The sequence below is a fragment of the Phalacrocorax carbo genome, chromosome 7, assembly GCF_963921805.1.
Source record: "Phalacrocorax carbo chromosome 7, bPhaCar2.1, whole genome shotgun sequence".
Classification (NCBI taxonomy): Eukaryota; Metazoa; Chordata; class Aves; order Suliformes; family Phalacrocoracidae; genus Phalacrocorax; species Phalacrocorax carbo.
The window spans coordinates 20305506-20327410 of NC_087519.1; the positions used below are offsets into that span (position 1 = coordinate 20305506).

At 35.8% G+C, this 21905-nt stretch overlaps 1 protein-coding gene across 10 annotated transcripts in view; it reads right to left on the reverse strand.

The window, feature by feature from the left end:
• HERC1 (HECT and RLD domain containing E3 ubiquitin protein ligase family member 1) overlaps positions 1–21905 on the reverse strand; it is a 118270-nt gene that overhangs the window by 69372 nt on the left and 26993 nt on the right. For all 10 annotated transcript variants that reach the window (XM_064456679.1, XM_064456678.1, XM_064456685.1 and 7 more), the window contains exons 2-19: positions 20266–21221; positions 18912–19007; positions 18404–18598; positions 16503–16814; positions 15717–15813; positions 13978–14121; positions 12392–12519; positions 11388–11532; positions 11126–11297; positions 9867–10001; positions 7941–8106; positions 7260–7385; positions 5647–5868; positions 4266–4418; positions 3954–4086; positions 3347–3538; positions 1928–2149; positions 880–1053 (exon numbers count right to left, since the gene is read on the reverse strand). In XM_064456679.1, coding sequence (XP_064312749.1) covers positions 880–1053; positions 1928–2149; positions 3347–3538; positions 3954–4086; positions 4266–4418; positions 5647–5868; positions 7260–7385; positions 7941–8106; positions 9867–10001; positions 11126–11297; positions 11388–11532; positions 12392–12519; positions 13978–14121; positions 15717–15813; positions 16503–16814; positions 18404–18598; positions 18912–19007; positions 20266–21195 — 3742 coding nt within the window. In that variant the 5' untranslated portion in view covers positions 21196–21221. The remainder of the gene's footprint in view (positions 1–879; positions 1054–1927; positions 2150–3346; positions 3539–3953; positions 4087–4265; positions 4419–5646; positions 5869–7259; positions 7386–7940; positions 8107–9866; positions 10002–11125; positions 11298–11387; positions 11533–12391; positions 12520–13977; positions 14122–15716; positions 15814–16502; positions 16815–18403; positions 18599–18911; positions 19008–20265; positions 21222–21905) is intronic.

Genomic DNA, 21905 nt, shown 5'->3' on the forward strand with positions numbered 1-21905 from the left:
AACATGCCTGCTCCTCAGCAAGTTCCGTTACACTGCATCTGACACTATGCTAACTGTCACCATACAACTTTTAGTCAGCTTGCATTGTGAACAGAGCAGAACAACATCAATTCCTAACACACCCAATTCCATAACCAAAATAATACATATTAGCCCATTGATCTCGGATTTTGCAAACAGACAACCAACATTTTTTAATGGAATTCCGCAACAGAATTCCCTATGTTGATCTCAACAGGCACACAGTACCATGTCCTGTCTTCCTCATCTGGCCTAGCTTGGCCAGAGCTACCAAAAATTATCTCTGGATCCAATAGAGAGTTACAGTACAGCCTCACTGTTTAGTGGATCTCATTAAAAGGAGACCTGGGGAAGAAGCCTGAGCAGGAACCCAGATTTTAGGCAGTAACCATGAAAAACCATTAATACTATAAGGCCAACCTCCCAAAGACTTGAAAAACAAGATATTTAGTCCCATTCCTAGCATATTTTGCAAGTTACTTTGCCTTCCCTGATCTCATCCCCATCATTTTTCTTTTTAACTCCGAGTTTCACCCTGCTCTAATAGGAAAACAGAAACACCAACCACTGAGTAAGCAAACAAGAGTCTCTTTTTTCCAGTTTGGAGGGAAAGAGAGTATTGAGCTACATGTTTGCCAAACACTGGAATCGATGTCAAAAATATGTAACAGAAAAAGCAAAAGACAGACCATGGAACATGGCAATGAATTAAGTTTATCATGTTGCTGAAAGAAAATATCCAAAATGTTGCCAAAGAAAATATCAGATTCTGCTAGGCATGTGAGTTGAAGCATGTGGTATGCTTTTAACACACACAAACGCACACACACATGTACACATATATTTTCAACATCTTACCTTTACTAACAGCATAGTCTTGCATACTGATCCAGAGGCTTCTTGCTGGCTCTTTTGTACAACCCAAGGCCAAATCAACATAGACAGAAATCTCAGGTCTCAGTTTATAATCAAATGGCTTCTGTTCCTCATTTCCAGATAGGGCCACTTCTAATAAGGAGCTCATGCATTTGTCTAATAGAAGGGAAATACTTAAGAAGTTAAACTCCACAAATTTTGAGGTTTACATGCATCTATCTAAAAGCATATAAAACAGCTTTCGCTCTCTACTTCATTAAAAAAAAAAAATTAAGACACCTCATTGCCCGACTACAAACTCACATTAGATAAGGAATAAAGTGACAATGTTACAATTTACGTAAAACATGAAGATTTAGAAGCAGTATCGAACTCTGCTTCAACCGCATAGTTCTGTATCATTAATTCTGCCTGAATTATATGGCCATACGCTTGCAACTGTTGTATCTTCAACGGACCCATTTCAAAATAATCCCTCTTGTAAATAAGTCAGTAGAAGGAGATGTGAACTAAGAGGAACAGTCCACAGAAAAGCAGAATCAAGTGCATTACTCAGATAGGAATCAGTGACTAGAGATACTAATGTTTAGTCCTGTTAACACTTCTGGTAGATCAGAAGGATTGAAGTTTGTTGTTAATAGTATTATTTCTAATTAATAAAAATTCCACTTTGTAAGTAGAATACAATTTAAGATAATCTTTTCCAGCAATAAATATGAACAATGAAGCCCCTGGTGTGTCTGTTAAAAGCTGAGCACCTAGAAGTAAAACATTTTAAATCAACTCAGTGAAGCCTGTGTTACTTCTTTCACCGAGAAAGTGGCAGATATTTTTCTTCTGTATGCATTTACAAAACACTTTGTAAACAACAGCGATTAAGTACCCATTTTCCAACTTTTTGTATTACTAAGTAAATAGCCAAAAATGCTGAAAGACAAATCCTAAGTACAAAGACTTATTCAAACATCATAAGAAATTTCAAAACTGAACACAAATATTTACAATTAGACACTTGCATTTAACAGCTTACCTAAATGAGGAATATCCATTTCCACTCCATCACTGAAAAGTGGAGTTTTCAACCAATAGGCTGTATCTTGTTCCTCAGGGGACACTGGAGGTCCTTGAAGCATGCCACCAAGACACCGCCCAATAAGCAAAGCTACAGTTCTCTCTAGATCAACAAGCCATACCCAAGACTGGGCAGGCTGTGGTAAGGGCACTCCAGCAGGATCAATTAATTCAGGTCCACCTAAACACATTAGCAATGAATTGTCAAGTTAGTCACTGTTGCCTAGATGCTAAGAACAATTCCAAAATTAGTAAAATTAATGGCAGATCTTGTTAATATTTCCCAGTTAACAGCAGATTTGCCCCTTAATCAACAACCTGCAAACGGACGAAACAGCCGTTCATGCAAATAGATAGCTTAACATTATATCTTCAGCAGCAGGAGAGGCTATCACCATTCACGGTACAACTGTTCATTCTTAATGAAGTAAAGGCCCTTTTAAACTCTGCCCAAGCACCTATTTTGTCCAATACATATTTCTTTGCATTCTGATAAATACATATAGATAAATGATACACTTACGAACTGGAACAGCCCTTAATAAAAACAGAAAACTTTGCCAAAAATATTAATAAAAAATTCAATGGATGGCAAACAAGTATAGCACCTCCTACCACAAATTTTGATTGCTTTACCTCTATTTTTATATTTCTATTTCATTGTCACCAAGACTATCTGGTGGCACTTGTTCAGGAATTTAGCAGGTAATTCACGATTCTACGTTAAAATACTATTACACCATGAAATGGAAAGCAAAAGTAAAATTTGGGCATGAAAGTAAACAGATCATGACAAAATTATCTATTAGCTGTGTCAGGGGAATCACAGGTTGGACATTAGGAAAAGCTTCTTCATTGAGAGGGTGGTCAGTCACTGGAACGGGCTTGCCAGGAATGTGGTCATGGCACCAAGCCTGCCAGAGTTCAAGGAGCGTCTGGACAATGCTCTTAGTGATATCGTTTTGTTTTAGGCAGTCCTGCGAGGTGCGGGGAGTTGGGACTCAACGATCCTTATGGGTTCCTTCCAACTTGAAGTTCTATGATTCTAAAATCAGTGTTTCTTTTACAAGTAAAGAATGGTATTTTAATGTATTACAAGCTTAGTATTTTCAGTTCAATATATATTTCCCATACTGCTCTTGGATTCCCACCCAAATCAGTATATATTCCTGGTTGACAGAATAAAGAAGTTTGCCTGCAGCTCAAAATATTCACAGCAAGGATGTTAATATATTTAAGAATTTGAAAAGGAGATATAGCAAGACACTTAGCTTAAAAAAAGCACACCATCTTTAAAGGGAAAGTTAAACTTCCACTACAAAAAGGTGACATGCCATTCTTTATTTTTCAGATTAAAAGTGTTATTTATTACACCTACCATGAAGTGGCCACTGTAATTCTTGATCTTCTAAAAGGGCTGCAGCAGGCAACAGTCTATTAAGACAATCTAAAGGTGGCAACAGATCCAGCAGGTAACTCAACAAAGGCCGAGCTACTGATACAGGCAGTAACAATAATGAGTTGACAATCTGAGAAAGCATACTACCGGCAGCCGATACATAAATTACATCTACAGAGGAAAAAAACAAAAAAACAAACAAAAAAAAACAAACCACCAAACTATAATTCAGAATACAATTATATTCCAAGCACAATTTAACAAGTCAGAAAGAACTGCGTATAAGTATCTCAGCTGTCTCAAAATGTTTCAACTGTACATGTTGAACTGGGGGGTTTGTTTAATAATTATTAATCCATTCATTATTTTACTTCTACACTTTCCTGTATACAAAATGTTATATCAAAAACATGAAACAGATGTTGTCCTGGGGTGGACTCTCAATCTCCTCCATTGGGGGAGACTTGGAATGTCTACTTTATGCAGATATAGGGAAAATAAGGTATTTTATTATTCAGATCTAAACAAACAAGAACTGCCTTAAGCTTATGGTGCGACCATTACTGATTTTTCAAGGAACATTTACCTCTCAGTTTTTCCCCAACACTACCATTCCAAGAGCTTTCCTTAAGCAGTGTCGCAGAACGGGAATAGATATCTGTAGCATGAGGCAATAAAAGCTGAAGGTGTTTGTGAAGCAGTGCCACACTGCTGGAATTCTAGAAGGAAACAAACAACGAAAAAGAAGAATAATTCTGTAAATGTATTTAAGGTGTTCATTATTTAAATCTCTCTAGCTTTCACCTACACAGAAGATCTCCTCAGCAATCTTACAACATTCTGGCGCTCATGCATACTGAATTAATTCCCCCCCAATGATAAAAATATGGACACGCACCTCACTAACACTGTTGATATGACAGTAAGCCAGCAACTGTTTCTGCAGTGAACATAAAAGCTCATGAAGATGAGCAGGCTGGCTGTTTTCTGATGATGATGTACCCAGTAAAAATTTATCACTGTTTTTTTCCAGTTCTCCAAAGGCTTGGTCCTAGTAAGACAAAAAGGGGGAAAAAAAGAGCAATTAACTCTGTCTTCAAATGCTATAACACTTCATTATCACCTTAAAAATAAGCTCTTTTACCTTTACCTTGCGCACCTGAGATTATCAGAGGAATTGGGTAATGTCAAGTGGATCACGGGATAACCAAACTTGAAACTACAATCGTTTAGAATGTCACTACAGCAATTGTGTTAGCTGTCAGGCGAACATTTCTATTATAAAAAGTGTATTTTCAGATGCAGAAATATTTTTCATTCAACTCACCAAGGATAACTGGATGAAAAAGCTCACTCCCCACCCTGACCCACAAATCACAACACGTTAAAGTAAGTAATAACCCTTCAGAATTTATTGCAGGCTGATACATAAAATGTTTCAGATTAGAATCCTTCGTTGCATTATCTAGCATGGCAATAAAAGGAGCAAATGGTAGATTGCTGCTTGACTTTCTTCTGAATTCTACCGAAAAAACTGAGTTAGTTTCAGGTAGAAAATTCAAAGTAGATAGCTCAATCTAGATGGCTGGTGGAGGTTTAGAGAAAAGAACAAAAAACTACCAGCCCTCACCCTCAGGAGACCGGGATACTATGCCAGAGAAGTAAAAGCATCTGATTTCTTTCCACTGTTACAATTAGGCTAGTTGAATAAAAAGGTGAGGGTATTACTTGCTTTTACATTCCCCTAAACTTTTCATCAGCCTCTACTGCTATGCAGCTAAGAACAACAATCTGTTTGACACACTATGTAGAGTAAGATGGCTGACCTGTACTTGCTGAACTATTATAAAGTAGTTATCCTAGTGAAGTTAATTAAACAGATTGACATTTCTGGTGTCTGCCTATGTTCCTCTGGTGGCTGAAATTATACCGACAAAAAGGGTTCTACACAATCTACTTACTTAATGTGTTACATTCTTCCAAAATATTTTGAAACCAAAGTAAGAGCAATAAAATACTTTAGTCTGATATGAAACCATCTACATTTACATAAGCCAAGTTAAACAATAAATACCACTATAACAACATTAGATCCATAATGTTAGAGATGATTTAACTTATTTTAGTCCACTTCAGGACAAATACAAAGGGCAATGGTACTTTAGATAAACAAAAAGCACCATTTTATGAAAGTGGGGAAAAACAACTAACCCTTCTATAGTATTCAAAAGTCATTACCATTTTGAAAATAAATAAATAAATCCAAGGCCTATACATACTGTATAAAATCCCAAATTTCTTAGAAGAGTCTTCATTAAGATTTCAGCTAGATGAGTATCCGGATGACTGCTCTGGACAGCATACGTTTGATCAGAGATATTTCCATAGCTGATACATAATGAGGAAGTTTCTGTGGCATCAGATGGTGAGCTATAGCCAAGCAGGGAAGCTACATGGGTGTGATCCTGCAAGCTTGTCAGAATAATATCCAGTTGCATTCTCTACGGAAAAATGTTTAGACATAAGGAACACTCTTTGTTAACGAAGATAAAATAATAAGCTAACAAGAAAAAAAAAGCATCAGGCATAGTTACACGATAAAAATACTCTAATGAAACGTGAAAATAAGCTGGAGGACTTTACCAAAAAAATCCATTTTTTTCTAAAGATTTGTAGAATTGGAGAACAGATAAATATACTGAATTATATGATCATACCTAGTAAAAGTCTGAGATTAAGAGAGAGATTAGACATTGGACCAAATCCTTTCTCCAGTTTGTTCTAGTTATCTGATTTTTTTTTGGGGGGTGTGGGGGGGTGTGGTTGGGGGCAAGAGCAATTATTCTAATCTACACATAGGAAAAAGGAATAGGGTAAAAAGCAGGGCAAGAATACGTTAGACCAAGGGAGGTGGCAGCCAGGGTAAAAAGCAGGGCAAACATATGTTAGACCAAGGGAGGTGGCAGATGCAGAGTAATGCCATCAGTTTCAGTATTGTTTCCCAGTGTTGCCTGTTAGGATTCCTGAAAATCCTAAACTTGCTCCACAGTAGCAATTGTCAGTGGTTTTAGTTTGAACTGATACTAGTGTTCAGAAATCTTTAGAAAATTAGAATCAGAAGATTCTTCTTCATAGTTTCAGTCAGTGTAAACCAGTCTATTCCACAGTTTATAAAAAGGATTTGACCAGGATCCTACATGTACAGAACTGAATAATAGTTTCTCTCATTTTTTAACCTAGGACTACTGCTGAAGCCTCAGTTCCTACTTCCCTCAAGGAGAGGAACAGATGTTCCTTGAACTTCTTTCCTTCCATTTGTAGGATACTGGGCAAGTGTCTTAACCTGCATTAATTCCTGTTCTTTACATCCAGGAAAGAAAAAGGCAAAAAGGAATATTCCAGTCATCTTTGCAAAGTAGGATAAAATGAGGAAAAGCATTATACAAGTATTCTTCCCAGAAAACAGTTAATCTTGTGTTACCAAGACTTGTTAAATCAGGCTAGTATTCAAAAATATCTAACTTTCAAACTTGTCTAGTTACTCTAACACAATTACTAACCTTTCTGTCATCAAGCTTCACTTGAGAAAACATGTAGTGCTCCTTACTTCACTAGATTCTCATTTAGCCAGGCTACCAGTTTTTTTTAAGTTGGGTTTTGCACTGGATCTCACCAATAACATGCCTACACTCCGCAAACGAGGCTCACCTTACTGTGCCAAATGTTCTAGCAAATAAAAAAAACAACCGGCCCACAAAAACAAAACAAACAAAACAAAAAAAACCCCACAAAAACAGAAACAAAAAAAAACAAACATAAAAACACAAACAAAATCAAACAAACCCAGCCTACAACTGCTTTCAAAGCACATCATATTTTTACTTGCCCTTACCTGTCCTTTTGATAAACTTTCCCATCTATCAGGACCTTGGGGTAGAAGAGAATGTAGCAACTCCATTCTCTCTCGCAATGGAGGAAGTAGCATAGTTGCTCCTACTGACAGAGTTTCGATTACGACCTAAAATTAGAGTACAGAAAATACTTTTTTCAGTGGCAGGGGGAAGCACATGATAGATCCAAAACATCCACTTAATTTTATTTAACATCAGAATTCTATCACACAATAGCACATTAATCTTTTATCCTGTGATTCAAAGATATGCTGTCCACTGAAGGAGTGAAACGAGACCAACATATTGCCAAAATAACAAAAAAATTTTTTTAAGTTGTTATTTCCTGTAAGACTGCCATCTTAGGAGAAGTTACTCAAGTAAGTTAGTTACTCAATCACCACCATTTCAGGCTCATTATTACAAGCAATAATAATTAAAACGTCACAAAATAAAAGCAGCTTTTTGAAATTCTCATGCAAACACCCTCTCCCTGTTTCACACTGTAAAACAGCGATGGTGATTAAATATTTTAACTTTAATAAGTAAAACTGGTAAATCAGAATCATGTTCATCAGATTGCCAAGTTCAGGAAGTCAGAGAAATCTCTAACTACAACATCACAGAAGGAAAGAAGAGAGGGTAGTAGAATTTTCACATGTAAACAAAAAAGCATTACTTACTTCCTGAATTTCGTCAGGGACAGAAGAGTCCATCAGTCTAAACAACAAATTTCGAAGAGGACCAGCTTGCTGGCCAAGAATACTAGTAGCTACACCTCCAGCCAGTGCAAGTGCCAGATGATTAGAAAGCAGCTTCAAACACAATTTGAGAAAATTGTGGTGCTCCCTGTAAAAAAAAAAATCCCTGTTAGTCTCTCCGATTATTAGCCTTACTCCCTTTCAACTTATTTGTGCACAAGGCTTTTAACTCTCATTTGATTTTGTATACAAGAAAGATAAGTAAATTAACTGGCACTTTAAAGAAACTCCTCTTAAAACCTACTGCCAATCTGCTTCAAAGAACAAACACCAAAATCAGAACAGAGAAAAGTGTCTATGTGGGCAATGGTTCCAAGAGGCATTTAGCCTAGAAAATTAGTCCCATGAACTAGGAGGCAAAATCATCCCAAAATACACTAATAGACAGACAAATATATTCCTCAAGTAAAGGAAAAAATAAACCTTTTGAGAAGTAATAAATGTAATCTTCTCTTACAAGATTTAGCAGTACAACAATCAGATTAAAAATGAAAGGTCAGGATGTTAATTTCTAGTCTGAAAAAAAAAACTTTTGAAAAACTTTGTAGCAAGGAAAAAAGATTCATAAGGATCTTTGATATTTATAGTGGTTTTCGCAAATGTCAGTGAGGAAACATTCATGCTTTCTTATTTTATAGCAATACATTTAAAACATCACCTTTGGTGAAAAGACTCATATCTGGAAGCTGTAATAACAATTACTTATTATTGATTATTTGTCAAGAGGCTGTTTTAGTCAACGCGGCACTATCAAGATAGGCTTAGTTTTGTTGCATTTCATTTTCTGAAGCACCTTCCAGAAAAGACAAATTTGTGGAAGTGCATAAAGGCTCCCCAAATCTGAAGCAACGAAAATGCTTCTTGAACACATATTTCAAACCTAAGTGACATTTCATACCTATGAATCTCACGTTTGTGAGACACAGCTTGCATTTTCAAAACTAATGGAATATCCTTAAATAAATAAATACATACATACATAAATAAAACAACCCACATGGAACTGATCATTAAATACCCCAAATTGCCTACTACTAACCTCTGTCTATATCACAAGCAACCTGATGTAACTGTAATGCTACACCTCATTATGAAGTCTCATAAACAAATCGTTTCCTAAAAAATTAAACTGCCTTTCTCCATTTTTTTCACTCAGATGGAAAACAGTTGTACTACTTGACATAACCTGAACAATAGAGTCATACAAGACCTTTAAAGAAGTTTTTCATGCACTCTGAATGATTTCTATTTCCCCAGAGGCGATCAGAGACCTTGAGCTGCCATAGCCCACACTGACATGCTAAAAACACTTGTAGAAAAATAACCTGTTTCCTTAGATAGAAACAGGGTTTTATCAGAGCACTGATCCCAACACAAAATACAATGGCAACTATACCTCTCCTGGTCTGAGCATCATACATGTGTTAGTCAATAACTGAAAGTATGGATTGATGGATTATCACTCAAAGAGGGTTTTTTGCCTAAGTTTATCAGCAGATTAGAGTCAGTAAGCATCCACTCAAACTGGTTACAGGAGGAAGAACTTGCAAAGCAGAACTAACATACAGAAATAGTAAATGCATTTCAACTATATAGAAAAATGTGTTTTAAAGGATAACACTGAAAATATTTAATTCAGTGCATTATTAAAATAAATTCCAGACAAAATATCCTGCTACATTTGAGGCACTGAAAAGCTCATGTGTTATACAAACAAATGGCACCTGAAAGAGTAAACAAACCAGACTTATGCTTGTTAAAGAAAAGACTAAGCAGGACTAAGCCATGTATCACTGCTATAAAGAAAAATATTTATAAAAACCTAAAACATGCATATGTTGTATATACCTTGATGAAGGAAAAGGAAGAGGGGGAATTTCACTGTTAATTTTGTCACAGTAGTGCTCAAGAAAACAACGAAGATGCGAAAAGGTACTTTCTTCAAGATCTACGCAATAGGGTCTGTGCCATGCCACAACTTGCCTGGAATCAAACATCAAAATAAGTTAACTACTGAAAATATTCCAACTGCTTTAATAAATTAACAGTGTAAGTAGGCTGAGTAGACACTTGACCAAACCAATTTTTTTGTTTGTTTGTTTTTACAACAAACTAATATACTAACAAACTAACTTCCTGAACCTTAAAGGTATTTTCTGCTCTCTTTTCTGTAAACGTCTTTATAAATGAAACACTCTTCATTTATGAACACAAATACCTACAATGCTATAAAGCCATATGTATTTAAACTTATTCATACAAAAGTAGTACTCACAAAGCTGGTTGTAGTACAAATGCCAGATTATAAAGAGACTTTGGTACAACAAAGGCAGAATTCAAAAGGGGTAGTACCACTTAGTACTATTAGAGTCTCACTATTTTCTTAATTAATTTTTCTAAGATAGCTCCCTTAAAAACAGGGCATTTGAAACTCTTCCTGAATTATTTTCCAAATATTAAATTTTTCTACTCCTTTGTGTTAGTCCACATATAAATCCAAAGTTTACCAGTTCACTTCAATCACTTGCTCATGTCTTTGGTGTAACAACTTATTATTTCTGTTATTGAATATTAATAACCAAGCCATTCACTTAGGTACCTGTTTTTACTTTAGGTTAACATGAAATTTGCTAAGATGTTTAATCCAAGCCAGTAATTTGTCTGAACTTTCCCATTTCCCAAAGTCTTATGCTTAGTGTACTCCTTGTTATACTAATGGAAACTGCCTAACCCAAAAAGAAGCACAAAATAAAAAATAATGAGTTGTTCCTCCTCCACTGCCTAACTCTTCAATTTTTAGTGAACAGAGGTAGTTTTGTCTAGCAGCAGGAAAGAAATCTTCATATACAAAGAACTAATATCCAAATCCTTGGTGCTGGTGTATTTTCACTTGTAATCCTTAACAGTTTAAAAAGAAGAAAGAAGAGGAAGAAAGAGATTAAGAGAGAAAGAGGGAGAAAAAAAAAACCCAACTCTCCAGTCCAAAACATTACAAACAGAACACCTGAAACACATGACGTGGGTACCACCTTCAGGAAAGAGTTACACGTATCCTAAAGTGGATTTGCGTAAAAAGAATTGATACCTGACCCCAATGTCATTGTTACCTGTCCCTTGGAAGAGCTGTCCAGGCAAGGCTATGAGACGTTCCTGCTGAAATTTGTTGAATTGCAACTCCATCTAAACCACTTACTTTCTTCGGTTTAGTAATGGGACCAGTAGAGTTTCCCTGACCACACTGTCCCATTGAATTGTTACCCCAAGCATAAACTTCATTATCTATAAACATAAATAAAGTAGAAAACAAAACCTGAGATACATAATACTCTTGACCAAAGCAACTGTATTTTTACACCTTTTTCTTTTTACCATGAGAAAGTGCCAAACAGTGACTGTCACCAATCGAAATATCAACTATTCTTGTAGCAGCCAGTTCTTCAATAAGCTTGGGTCTGAGAGCAGTTGCCTCTGAAGAGCCACAACCAAGGCATGCACCGCAGCCCCATGCATAAACCTAGAGCAAACAACCAAAACATCAGTATGTCAAATCTGTATTATTAGTGACCACAAACAAACAAAATACCAGATAACCACTTGCACAATAACTGTAATTACACATTCGACAAAACATGCGCAGTACTTTCATGACTCTAACATACATTTCATATCATCTATATTTCTTCCCCCCAGCTGCTCTGATCACTGGCCACAGAGCACATCAATGGAGAGGCTGTTGCAAGAAAGGAACGGCTACAGGAAACTTCAACACTCCTAATCCATGCTTTAAAAACCCCACTGCCTTTGGATCACAGGGCAGGGGTGGTCAGTTAGGTTACATGTGTAGAAATGCTTTGTGTTACGTGTATATATATCATGCCAGTAAGGGCCCTCATTTACCACCAAAATACTTATCTCCAAGCTCTCCTGAGTTTTTTTGGATTAGAAATAAAACTTTCAGGTAATACCTATATTCTAAAATACACATATATTTGAAAAAAAAAAAATCCTAACTACCTGAGTTGGTTAATGCATTAAAAATTGCAAGCATTTAACTGCTTTTTTCTTCCAGAACCCACTTTGCTTCCCAAATCCCATTTTGTTTTGTGCTCGTTACGTTTATTAACCTAAATATAACTTATTTGCTGTGGCTAAGCAAGACTCTTGAAAAGTGTGCTTTTACATGACTCTTCAGCACTTTTTGAATTACTCTAGCGCATTAAGATCTCAGTACTTCAGTCTAATTAAGAACTTTACTAATATTTAAGTACTAGTTGAATATTTTCTCAACAGTCAAAATAAAGAATGCTGGAATAATGAACTCACACCATCTTCACTAATTTTCATCACTTGAGTAAAAACTTGGTTTTGCCTACCTGCCCTGTTGACGTCAAGGCAAGTGAAGACTGGCTCCCAGCACAAACTTTTCGAATAAACATTCCTTGCAAGGCTTCTATAACTTTAGGTTTATATACTCTATTTGTATCACCATGACCAAGTTTGCCTACAAAAGGAAGAAACACAAGTGGAAGGTATTTTAAATACATAAACTACAACAATTAGAAGTACCCAAAAAGAATGCTTTTTCGATTTCCAGAAGTGTCAGAGTATCTTTTTAAAATTAAAACTTATCACAGTTTTTATGAAACCTATTCTCTTTCAATTGCAGTAATTACAGACTTCAGGAAATATGTGTTTATTATAGTGTATTTAAAAATTGAAATATTAGTTCCATATATCTACACTAATCATTGCATGCTGTTTAATTAGTAAAGCCTTCCAAAGCACTAAACCTTTTCATATTTGGCAAAAAAAAAAAGATTAAAAAATTTATCTCCTGGTTTATAAAGTGACTTGAAAAAACCCCAACTTTTCTGCTTTTAATTAACAGCTGTATGCATTTGTGTAAACATTGATTTTATTCCCTATTCCTCCCAAAAATTTCTCTTGAAAACAGCTATTTATCTCCACAACTTTACCATTTTCAATCAATGCCCTCAAAAACTGTCACTAGACCATGTCAGTGCGCTGACAGGAAAATATTGCTCAAAATGAAGGAGAAAAAACAAAATCAAATGTGAAATATATTACAGAGACTGATAATTTCTACAAAGGTTATGCTTTGATTCATGTTTTAGCTCTCCAACAATATTTTAGTACCACATTATTAATGTCCAAAAGCCAAGTTCTTTATAATTTACTGAAACAGAAGTGCAAACTCCAATACTTTGTGACGGTTAAGATGTCTGTCCTGTTACAAACTCAGTTTTCAACTGACATTACAGAAAGTGGGAGAAAGAGGACTGGGAACAGTTCTATATCCACAAGTCAGAGCTGGCTTTCAAATGCAATTCAAATTCCTACCCAGTTCTATTAACCACCACTTTAATTATGACATTTCTGTAGCCCGCATTTTCCTCTCTTCTCACACGAGGCTAGGAAGCAATAATACAGCAATTTTAATCTGAGTTTTAAATTTTATCTAGTAGCATAACCAAATTTAGCTAAATATGGTAATAGTAGAAAATTAATTATTCTGTCTTTGACAAAGCATCTACTGGCAATGAAGCTCAGAAGCCCTTCATTTCTGAGATGGGAGATGCTTCTTCAAGAGTCAGTTTAGATGCAACAGCTTTTAGACATGAATACAGTTATTGCCATATCAAGTAAGTGAGTTTATTTGAAAGTTATCAGCAAAGCATTTTTTCTAGAATTGTTTATGCGTTCATTCAGCTTTCTGCTCTGCGAAACCTCTCTTCCTTTGGATAATCTGTTTTTAAAGTCTATAATCTTGCCGTTAAAATTTGAATATTGTATCTAGATATAATAAAATCTTTTTCTTGAACAGATACCAAATGACAAAAAAAAAACAACCCACACCCAAACTGCAGAGAGTACTGAGGCTATGAGGTAGATGGAATAAGACGAAAATTACTATAAAAAAATGTTAGGTTTAACCTACCATTATCTCCTCCTCCAAATGACCATACTGTTCTCCCATCTTTGGACAGAGCTATTGTGTGTGAACTGCCACAGGAAACCTCTCCTACATTGCTAATATCTTTTACTAAAGTTGGAATGTTGCGGCTGTTGCTGTCACCATGACCTAAGGAAAAAAGAAAAATATATTTTCTTTTTGTGAAGATTTAAGTGCTATTTATGGTTTGTAAATTCAGTAAGATTTTGCAAAACTAATATATTTTGTAGTTATCACAAATTATAATATCTGCCCTTTTGGAAAGAGTTGTAGTAAGGTATGGAAGAGATCTGTAGAGTAAGTTTAACAAACATTTCATTTTTTGTAAGTCATACTCCAGAATGGTTGTTCGTACCCTTCTGCCACTAAATCATAGGACTATTTTCTACCTAGTTTAAAAGAAATAAAAAGAATTACTAGTACAACTGCCTTTAATACTAGCTGATTAGGTAGATATACTACCTAATACTGGGCAGCAGGTAGCCTGAACAGCATGAGGAAGGTAAAATAAGGGCACTCTCGTACTACTGTCAATACAACATACATAATGCACAGACAAATAGAACCAGCAATCTAGTTAATTTTTAGACAATCACAATCCTAGCTGGTCCTTTCTGCAGAAACCCAATACATTACAGTATCACCTACTTCACAATAAGCATGAGTTATGTGTCTAAAAAACTAAAGAAATTCTGCAGATACAGAAGAAAAATGGGGAACAGAGGGAAAAGATACTACGTGGTATCCATAACTGATTAAATGTGAACAAGTTACTATGACCTAATTAAATGCTACCTTTTAGCTGCACACTGGAACTCACCACTGCACACTCCAAGCTCCCCAAAGCCCATAAAAACCCCACGTTAACCTAAAACTCAACAAGAACATTTCCACAATTCCCCCCAAAATTGTAGGTTAAACCTTTAACCCAGAGTTCTTTTCTTAACAGCAAGGATAGGCTTTCACTTCTACTGATTACCTTGAACACCCATGACAGTTTAAGCTGTAAAACACTGTCCTCACCTTCTGCCAGTTACTTGCTTTCACTTCTCTACTTCGCGATCATGACATTCAAAGCAGAGACAGCAGAAAGGAGCTAAAGCCCAGTTTGAAGCAATTTTCTATGCAAAAATCTGTTGGTTCAACTGAACCTGCTTGAGAAGGGCGGTTTTATACTAGGCATACCAGCTGCACAGCAAAGTTGATGAAATAGACAGGGGAACTTTTAGCAAGTAGAAATACTGTGGTTTTTGTTTCAGTTAAATTTAACTTTTTAGATGTATTAAAGTGACATTAAGCCATTCTGGCAAACATAGTTTCAAGTATCCTTATTAATATCACATTAGAATCAGATCCTTGATATTATTAGCCAGTTATTCATGACTATCCAAAGAACCATCCTAGCGTCACTAGATCATGCTTGTCTAGACTTCCAGTTTATTTTAAATGTCTACTGTTTACATTTAAGTGGCAGTGGCAATCATATATAGACTTATGAATAAAGGCAACTGTTTAAAAAATAGAACTTTTGTAAAATTAACGGCATTAAAATCTTTAAATAGTCTCTGCGCTAGTTTTAATAGTCATCTATATAGATACAACACCTGTGTGCATGTTTATGTGTATTTAGAGGGGACCATAAGAGAACAAGGCATACACATGTATAGTATCATTTCCAGACACATGAATTCTTCCAAAAGCATCTCATGACATTTTAAAATTACCTAATCTTCCAAAATCTCCTTCTCCCCATGTATATAGCTCTCCATCTTCTGTAACAGCAGCACTATGTCTGTATCCAGCTGATACACATACAACAACCTACATTACATGCAAAAATAAAAGCCAAGTTTTTATAAAAATTGAATAGGAAGTCAAAGCTTACAAAAGTCAAGTTTCAGAAGCAGTCTATGTAAATCAATTTGTTCACTCACATCGAGCAAGTACATAAATTAATCTTTGCAATCTTTTCTATTTAGTATTTGATAAGTGGAAATCAGTACACAAAGAGACAAGTTTATATATAAACTGGTCATGATTTATTTATCAAGGAAATTTAACATAATCATATCCTAGTCTTGCAGCAGCAAAAAGAAGCATCAGCAGCTGTTTAAAACACTGGCCAAAACAGACAGTTAGGGAAGAGAAGGCTTTGCAGGACAATACAAAGCCACTTTTCAAATGAAGCCACTAAGAAGTTGCATATGAAAAGTCCTAACGTTAACCTAATAAAAGCAACCATCTCCTGGAATGTTCACTGCACTTCAGCAAAAACACACGAGCAAGTTTTACTCTTACAACTATGAGAAGGTTTACTGACAATACCATTGTCCAAATAACATGCCTAAAGGCAACCATAAGTTTTAGTGCTTTGCTGAAAGCAGACCCAGCTTCAAAGAGAAGTTTAGATAAAACACAGAACTTTTTCTGAAGATTTTATATTTTTCAAATTTTACATAATGTCACAACTGACCAGAACAAACACAGGTGTTCTACTATACAAAACATACCTTTCCTTGCAGAGGACCCTGAATAAGTTTGGGATATTTCTGAGTTGAACTATTTCCATGTCCCAGTTTTCCATAGTCACCGTCACCCCAGCTGAAGACTTCCCCTTCTGTTGTAAATGCTAAAGTGTGACCATCAGATCCTTTTGAAGATGACACTTTTTTAATAGACCTATGAGGCTCAAAAGTCAATTTTTTCAATGTGGACTGATTATTGGAGTCACCCAGTCCTAGTCTCCCATAGCTGCCTTTACCACAGGCTCTAACAGAACCATCCGTAGAAATAACAAAAGTACAGTATTGCCCAGCTTCAATCTATAAACAAAAAGGTTAAAACAGTAAAAAAGAAAGATTAGATAAATGTAAAATCAACATGTAGGTCTAGAAGTCTATATCTTTAAGAATAATGTCAGGTTGCTTTACATAACCTTTTCATATAATGTAAAAATTACGGAGAATTTGGACTTCAGCAGTAAAATCAAATTCATGAAAATTTTTTTATTAGTAAATCTACTTTATTGAGGTAAAGGATATAAATAATGATTAATCTATTTTATTTATTTGCACCTCTTCTACAGACTAAAGAACTCAGGCTGCCTTCAGATCTCCAACATTCACGGATAGAAATGAACAGTCTTTGCAGGTATCTTAGTTTCCGAAGATTAAAAAGATAAAGTAACAGCTTGGTATAGCACTGTAGGTTTTGCTTAATTTTAACCAGCACCAAGTGGCAACATTACAGAAGTATGAAAAATACTAAAAATCCACTACTGTTTCAGACTATGCATTTTAATTCCATAAAAACCAAAGAAATAAGAACAAATGTTTTTAAGAAATAGGAACTTGCCTCTATTGGAAAGTCAGTGCACAGCTGAAGAATAACCTAATAGCAAACCAACTAACCCTGCAATAATTTCCTATAAGAATCTTAATACACCAGAAGTGCCAAGCAGTTTAAAATCTGAAGCATAAAGTCACTGAGTGTCCACATCATAAAACAGCACAGCGACACCCATTTACTGAGAAGTAACTCCTTCATATAGACAAATCCTACAAAATCGTCAATGAAGGTGGAAGAAAAAATTCTTTATCCCAGTAGGAAATCACATAAATATGTTGTATGGATGTATACAGTACTATTTGGAGAGTAACTCATTCATTCAGATCACTCATTCCACTCTTGTGTATTAGTGTTTTGTTTAAACAAAGTTTTTTGAATGCATAAACTATCTTTACAATGCCTGGTCCTGAAGTCCTCTATATTATAAAATATATCAGTGACATCAACAATTTCAGAAAACATACCTAAATTGTCTAGTGACCAAAAAACTGCTTTTACTTAAATCAACAATGCAAAGCCAATATAGTAACAGAAAAGCAAACTATTCTATTGTGTCACGCACCAATAGAAGTGCTAAGTTGCAACTGCAGAATCTGTGACTGAGAGCAGAAAAAGCATACTGTATACTGATTTTCAGAAAGCTAATCAGGATAGCTGTGCCAGCGGTTAGTGTGGTTTAGACTTTTATACTAGGGGACCTTGGTGTGAAAACCACCAATGGAAAAGAAGATTGAATAGTTAAGATACCTTTTAAACAACGGTTTAAAAAATAACTACAAACAATCTCTGCAAATGCATTTCATAGAAAGTTAGAAAATTCAGTTATTCTTATTACATGGATATTGATCTGTACGTGTCATTAAAAAAGGAACAATGTTTTTTCCAGGCATCAATAAAAATAGTAAGATACTTGCAGTTAAGTAACTTGTGTGCTTAGTTCTTGAGCATCATACCTTCATTACAACTGACACTCAGAAATAAAGTACTATTTTCCAATTTCATACTGTAACTATGAAGCTGTTAACCACTACATACATAATGTACCACTATAAATGTCACTCACCGTCTGTGCATCAGAAAAACTTGGAGCAAGCTTGGGTTGAAGTATTTTCTCTTGAGTTCCTTCTACCAGTTGATGGCTGCTGTTGCTACCCCAAACATACACTTCACAGGTCTCAGAAACAATGGGAGCATCACCTGTTTGGATGTTGTCAGGGCTGGCACACGTTCTTGAGTAGTCTGATGCCATTCGACAAACCTATTAAAATGAGAGATTTATTACTCAGTAGCATTTTCATTTACTTTCATGTAGTCACAATGTTAATGCAATTTTAATTTCCCCTTAATATATTTATCTGCCTAAACCACAAATCATCCATCACCATATCATCTGCTTGCCCAAATTACTTTGTTTCTCTACAACTTCGTTTTTCACTTCTTTTTTTTCTTCCTCTTCTACTTCAGAGTAACTCAGTAGAGACTAGACCATACCCACAAACATGCACCGATCAGATGTGTGAGGGGGAGTAAACTACAGTTACCTTTAAGGCAAAGTTCATTTCAAGACATACCTCTTCAAATAAACACAGAGCTGCCTCGTAAAGAGAACATAAGCCATCAGACGTTCTAGTTGGCTCTCTCCATTGACTTCGATCAACAGATGATCCCTACAATTTTTAAATGTTATTATGAGAAAAATAATTCCATACAGCAACAGTGCACCTGCACAAAATACATTAGGGATTTGTTGTTATAGTTAAGAAAAATTAGAAGCTCTTTCTATAAGCACAACCCAACTCCCTTCTCCCCTGAGCTGTGATATCTGCATATGCCTCAGGATAACAAAAATGTGACAAATGCTAAACATTCTCATTTATTCACTTTTGTGAAAATATTTGAGTCTGGAGTTAATTTCTAATACTGTTTGGTTCTTAAATGCATGTCACTTGTGTTTAATTTAAGGTGATTATTATTTAATTTTAAAATTACTAATCACAATTATTTTTGTGTTTACATATCTTCCACATTTTGGTCTCTAATTTTATATCTAGTCCAAAACCAACAACAAATAAAGTTGCCCATCAGGACATTCAATATAACTCAGATCCTGCCACTATCATGCTCTACTCATACTCCCCATTCTTTAAATTTTTTAGTTTTTAAAATGTATGCTTATTAGCAAGCATTACAAGCCTGGGAGGGGAGAAAAGAATGACCACTTCAGGGTAAAAGTCCTTCCCTGTTTCAGTCTGAGCATACAAGGCAAAAGCTTGCCACAGCTTCTGACTGCATATTGTGCAATAATTTAATAGCTTTAAAAAAGAATAGTCATCTAGGAACAGAAGTCAGCACTCAACATACAAAGCAGTGTGCCATACTCCCAAACAATTTAGCTTATTTTCTTATCACATTAATTTCTGAGCAGTAGCAGAAACACTAAACATCTCAAATCTCACTGATTTTCCAAAGATGTATTAGCTGAGGTCCAGGTTAAGTGGATCACAGGAATGTCCAATATAAATAACTTTGAACAGGAACAAGGCATGTTGCAAAACTTTGCATTCTAAGCAAATTCAGCAAAGCAAGCCTTAAAAACAGTTCCATACTTTCTAACTTTTAAATGTAAAGTGCAAGTGGATCAAGTACATCCTTGATTCTTTCCCTGTAGTTAGAGCATAATGCCAAAAGTGACAACACAGGGATTCCTTTGCTATTTCAAATCCTTTACCTATGAGGAAACAGGTGGGCAGGGAGGAAGAGAGAGTGGGTAACAAAGGAAATACTGAAAAAAACACTCCACAAAAAAACCACCCTGTTTTAATATATTAAGCAAACTATTCAGCACACTGGTATTCAGTGTTGAGAACTAAATTTAAGAATACAACTACATTTGTAATGTAGAAAAATCAAAGCTGGTATACCTACCAAAGATCGTCGCATCTGTGTCAATATACTCATAAAGCAATCAAAGCTTATCATCCCTTCTGGACTTGGCAGCAACTTGGTTTTCTCCATGGTGTTTACTACAGCTGAAGCACCTAAAGCCATTTCTATCCATTCAAGAAGATATCGCAAGGAACCTCGTTGGGCAGCCAAACCAAGAAGCAATTCAGAGGCTAATCTACGACCTAAAGTGTCTGCCCCAGAGTTTGGAATTGTTACTCCTTTAAGAAATGTTGTTACTTGTGATAAACAGTCCAAACCCATTGGCGGAATCTTGCTTTCATTTGCTAAAGATAAAGGTGGTAAAGAGCTCACAACTTCTATTGCAGTATGGATAACATCATTGCAAAGACTGAGGCCAGGTCCTGATGCAGGCATCATCCAACTTTGTCTTAGCAGTGCAAATAACAAACTTAATCCAGTCCGAACCCCCATTTCTATGAGTGCATCTGTACTTGACCTAGGACGGTCACTGACAGAATGCACATCTGTTGAGCCAGAACTGCTTTCTGCTGAATGCTGCTGTTGTTTCACCTTACCCTTATCATGATATTTATTAGAAAGTGCATAGAAGACACGCTGTAACACAAGGAGACGTTTTCGAAGCGCTCCAGCAAATGGAGAGTCTGAGCATACCATCTTCGCCAGTGCCAGCTGGCTGCTAAGAAGAGCATCCAAGTAGTGGTCCTGTTCATCACTAGATAGAGATTCCCGTTCAAAATCTGGTAACTGAGGTCCTTTGAGGCACAGAACCTGCTGGGGCAATGGCACTACTTCTTTATTGCCGACTAACTTAGCGTATAAGATAGAAACTCCCTCCCTTGTTGCAATAGATTCACTGTCTTCTGTGATCCAGGAGCTGTTTAGATGTTCAAGCCATTTCAGCTTCACAGGTGGGACCATAGCTGCCATGTTGGTTTACTCCTCTGCCATTAGTCCTGAGGAGGAAAAAAAAACTGTGAAGAGGTGTGCAATATTATCTACAGAACTTACTGCTCACAGTAGGACAAATCTTAATAATACTTTACAAAAAGCAATTAGCAAAAGGTTAATCACCAAGAATTACCAAAGTTCCACCATTTTACCCATGTAAGTCCTGCAAGCTGGAATTCAGATCAAATACTAGCACAATAGTTCAGGAGTAGTATAAAGACAGACATTTTGCAGATTAGTTTTCATCTTCATTTTAAACAAATAAGTAAATGTCTATGTGCAACTTCCTTAATATGACATAAGAATTTTAGTATAAGTCTGCATTTTCTAAATCCATATGCACAAAAATTTGCACAAAGCAGATTTAATTCTATGTTTCAATGAAAATTCACTTTTAATATTCTCTAGAAATAAAAAATATTCTCTTTACAGACAGCAAAACTGAGGACAAAGCTTCAAAAAATGTGCAAGATCACACACAACTGAGTACAAGTGAATGGAGTACCAGTGTAAACCTTCATTTTGCAGTAAATGAGAGAACTAATTCTGTGCTCTTCCTAGAAAGGTTGGACTAGATGATCCCTGAGGTCCCTTCCAACCTGTGATTCTGTAATTCAGGCCATAACTAAGGGCTCAAGCTGTCAAACACATTTTTAAGTCCTGCTGTCATAAGCCACCCTTTCCTGTTT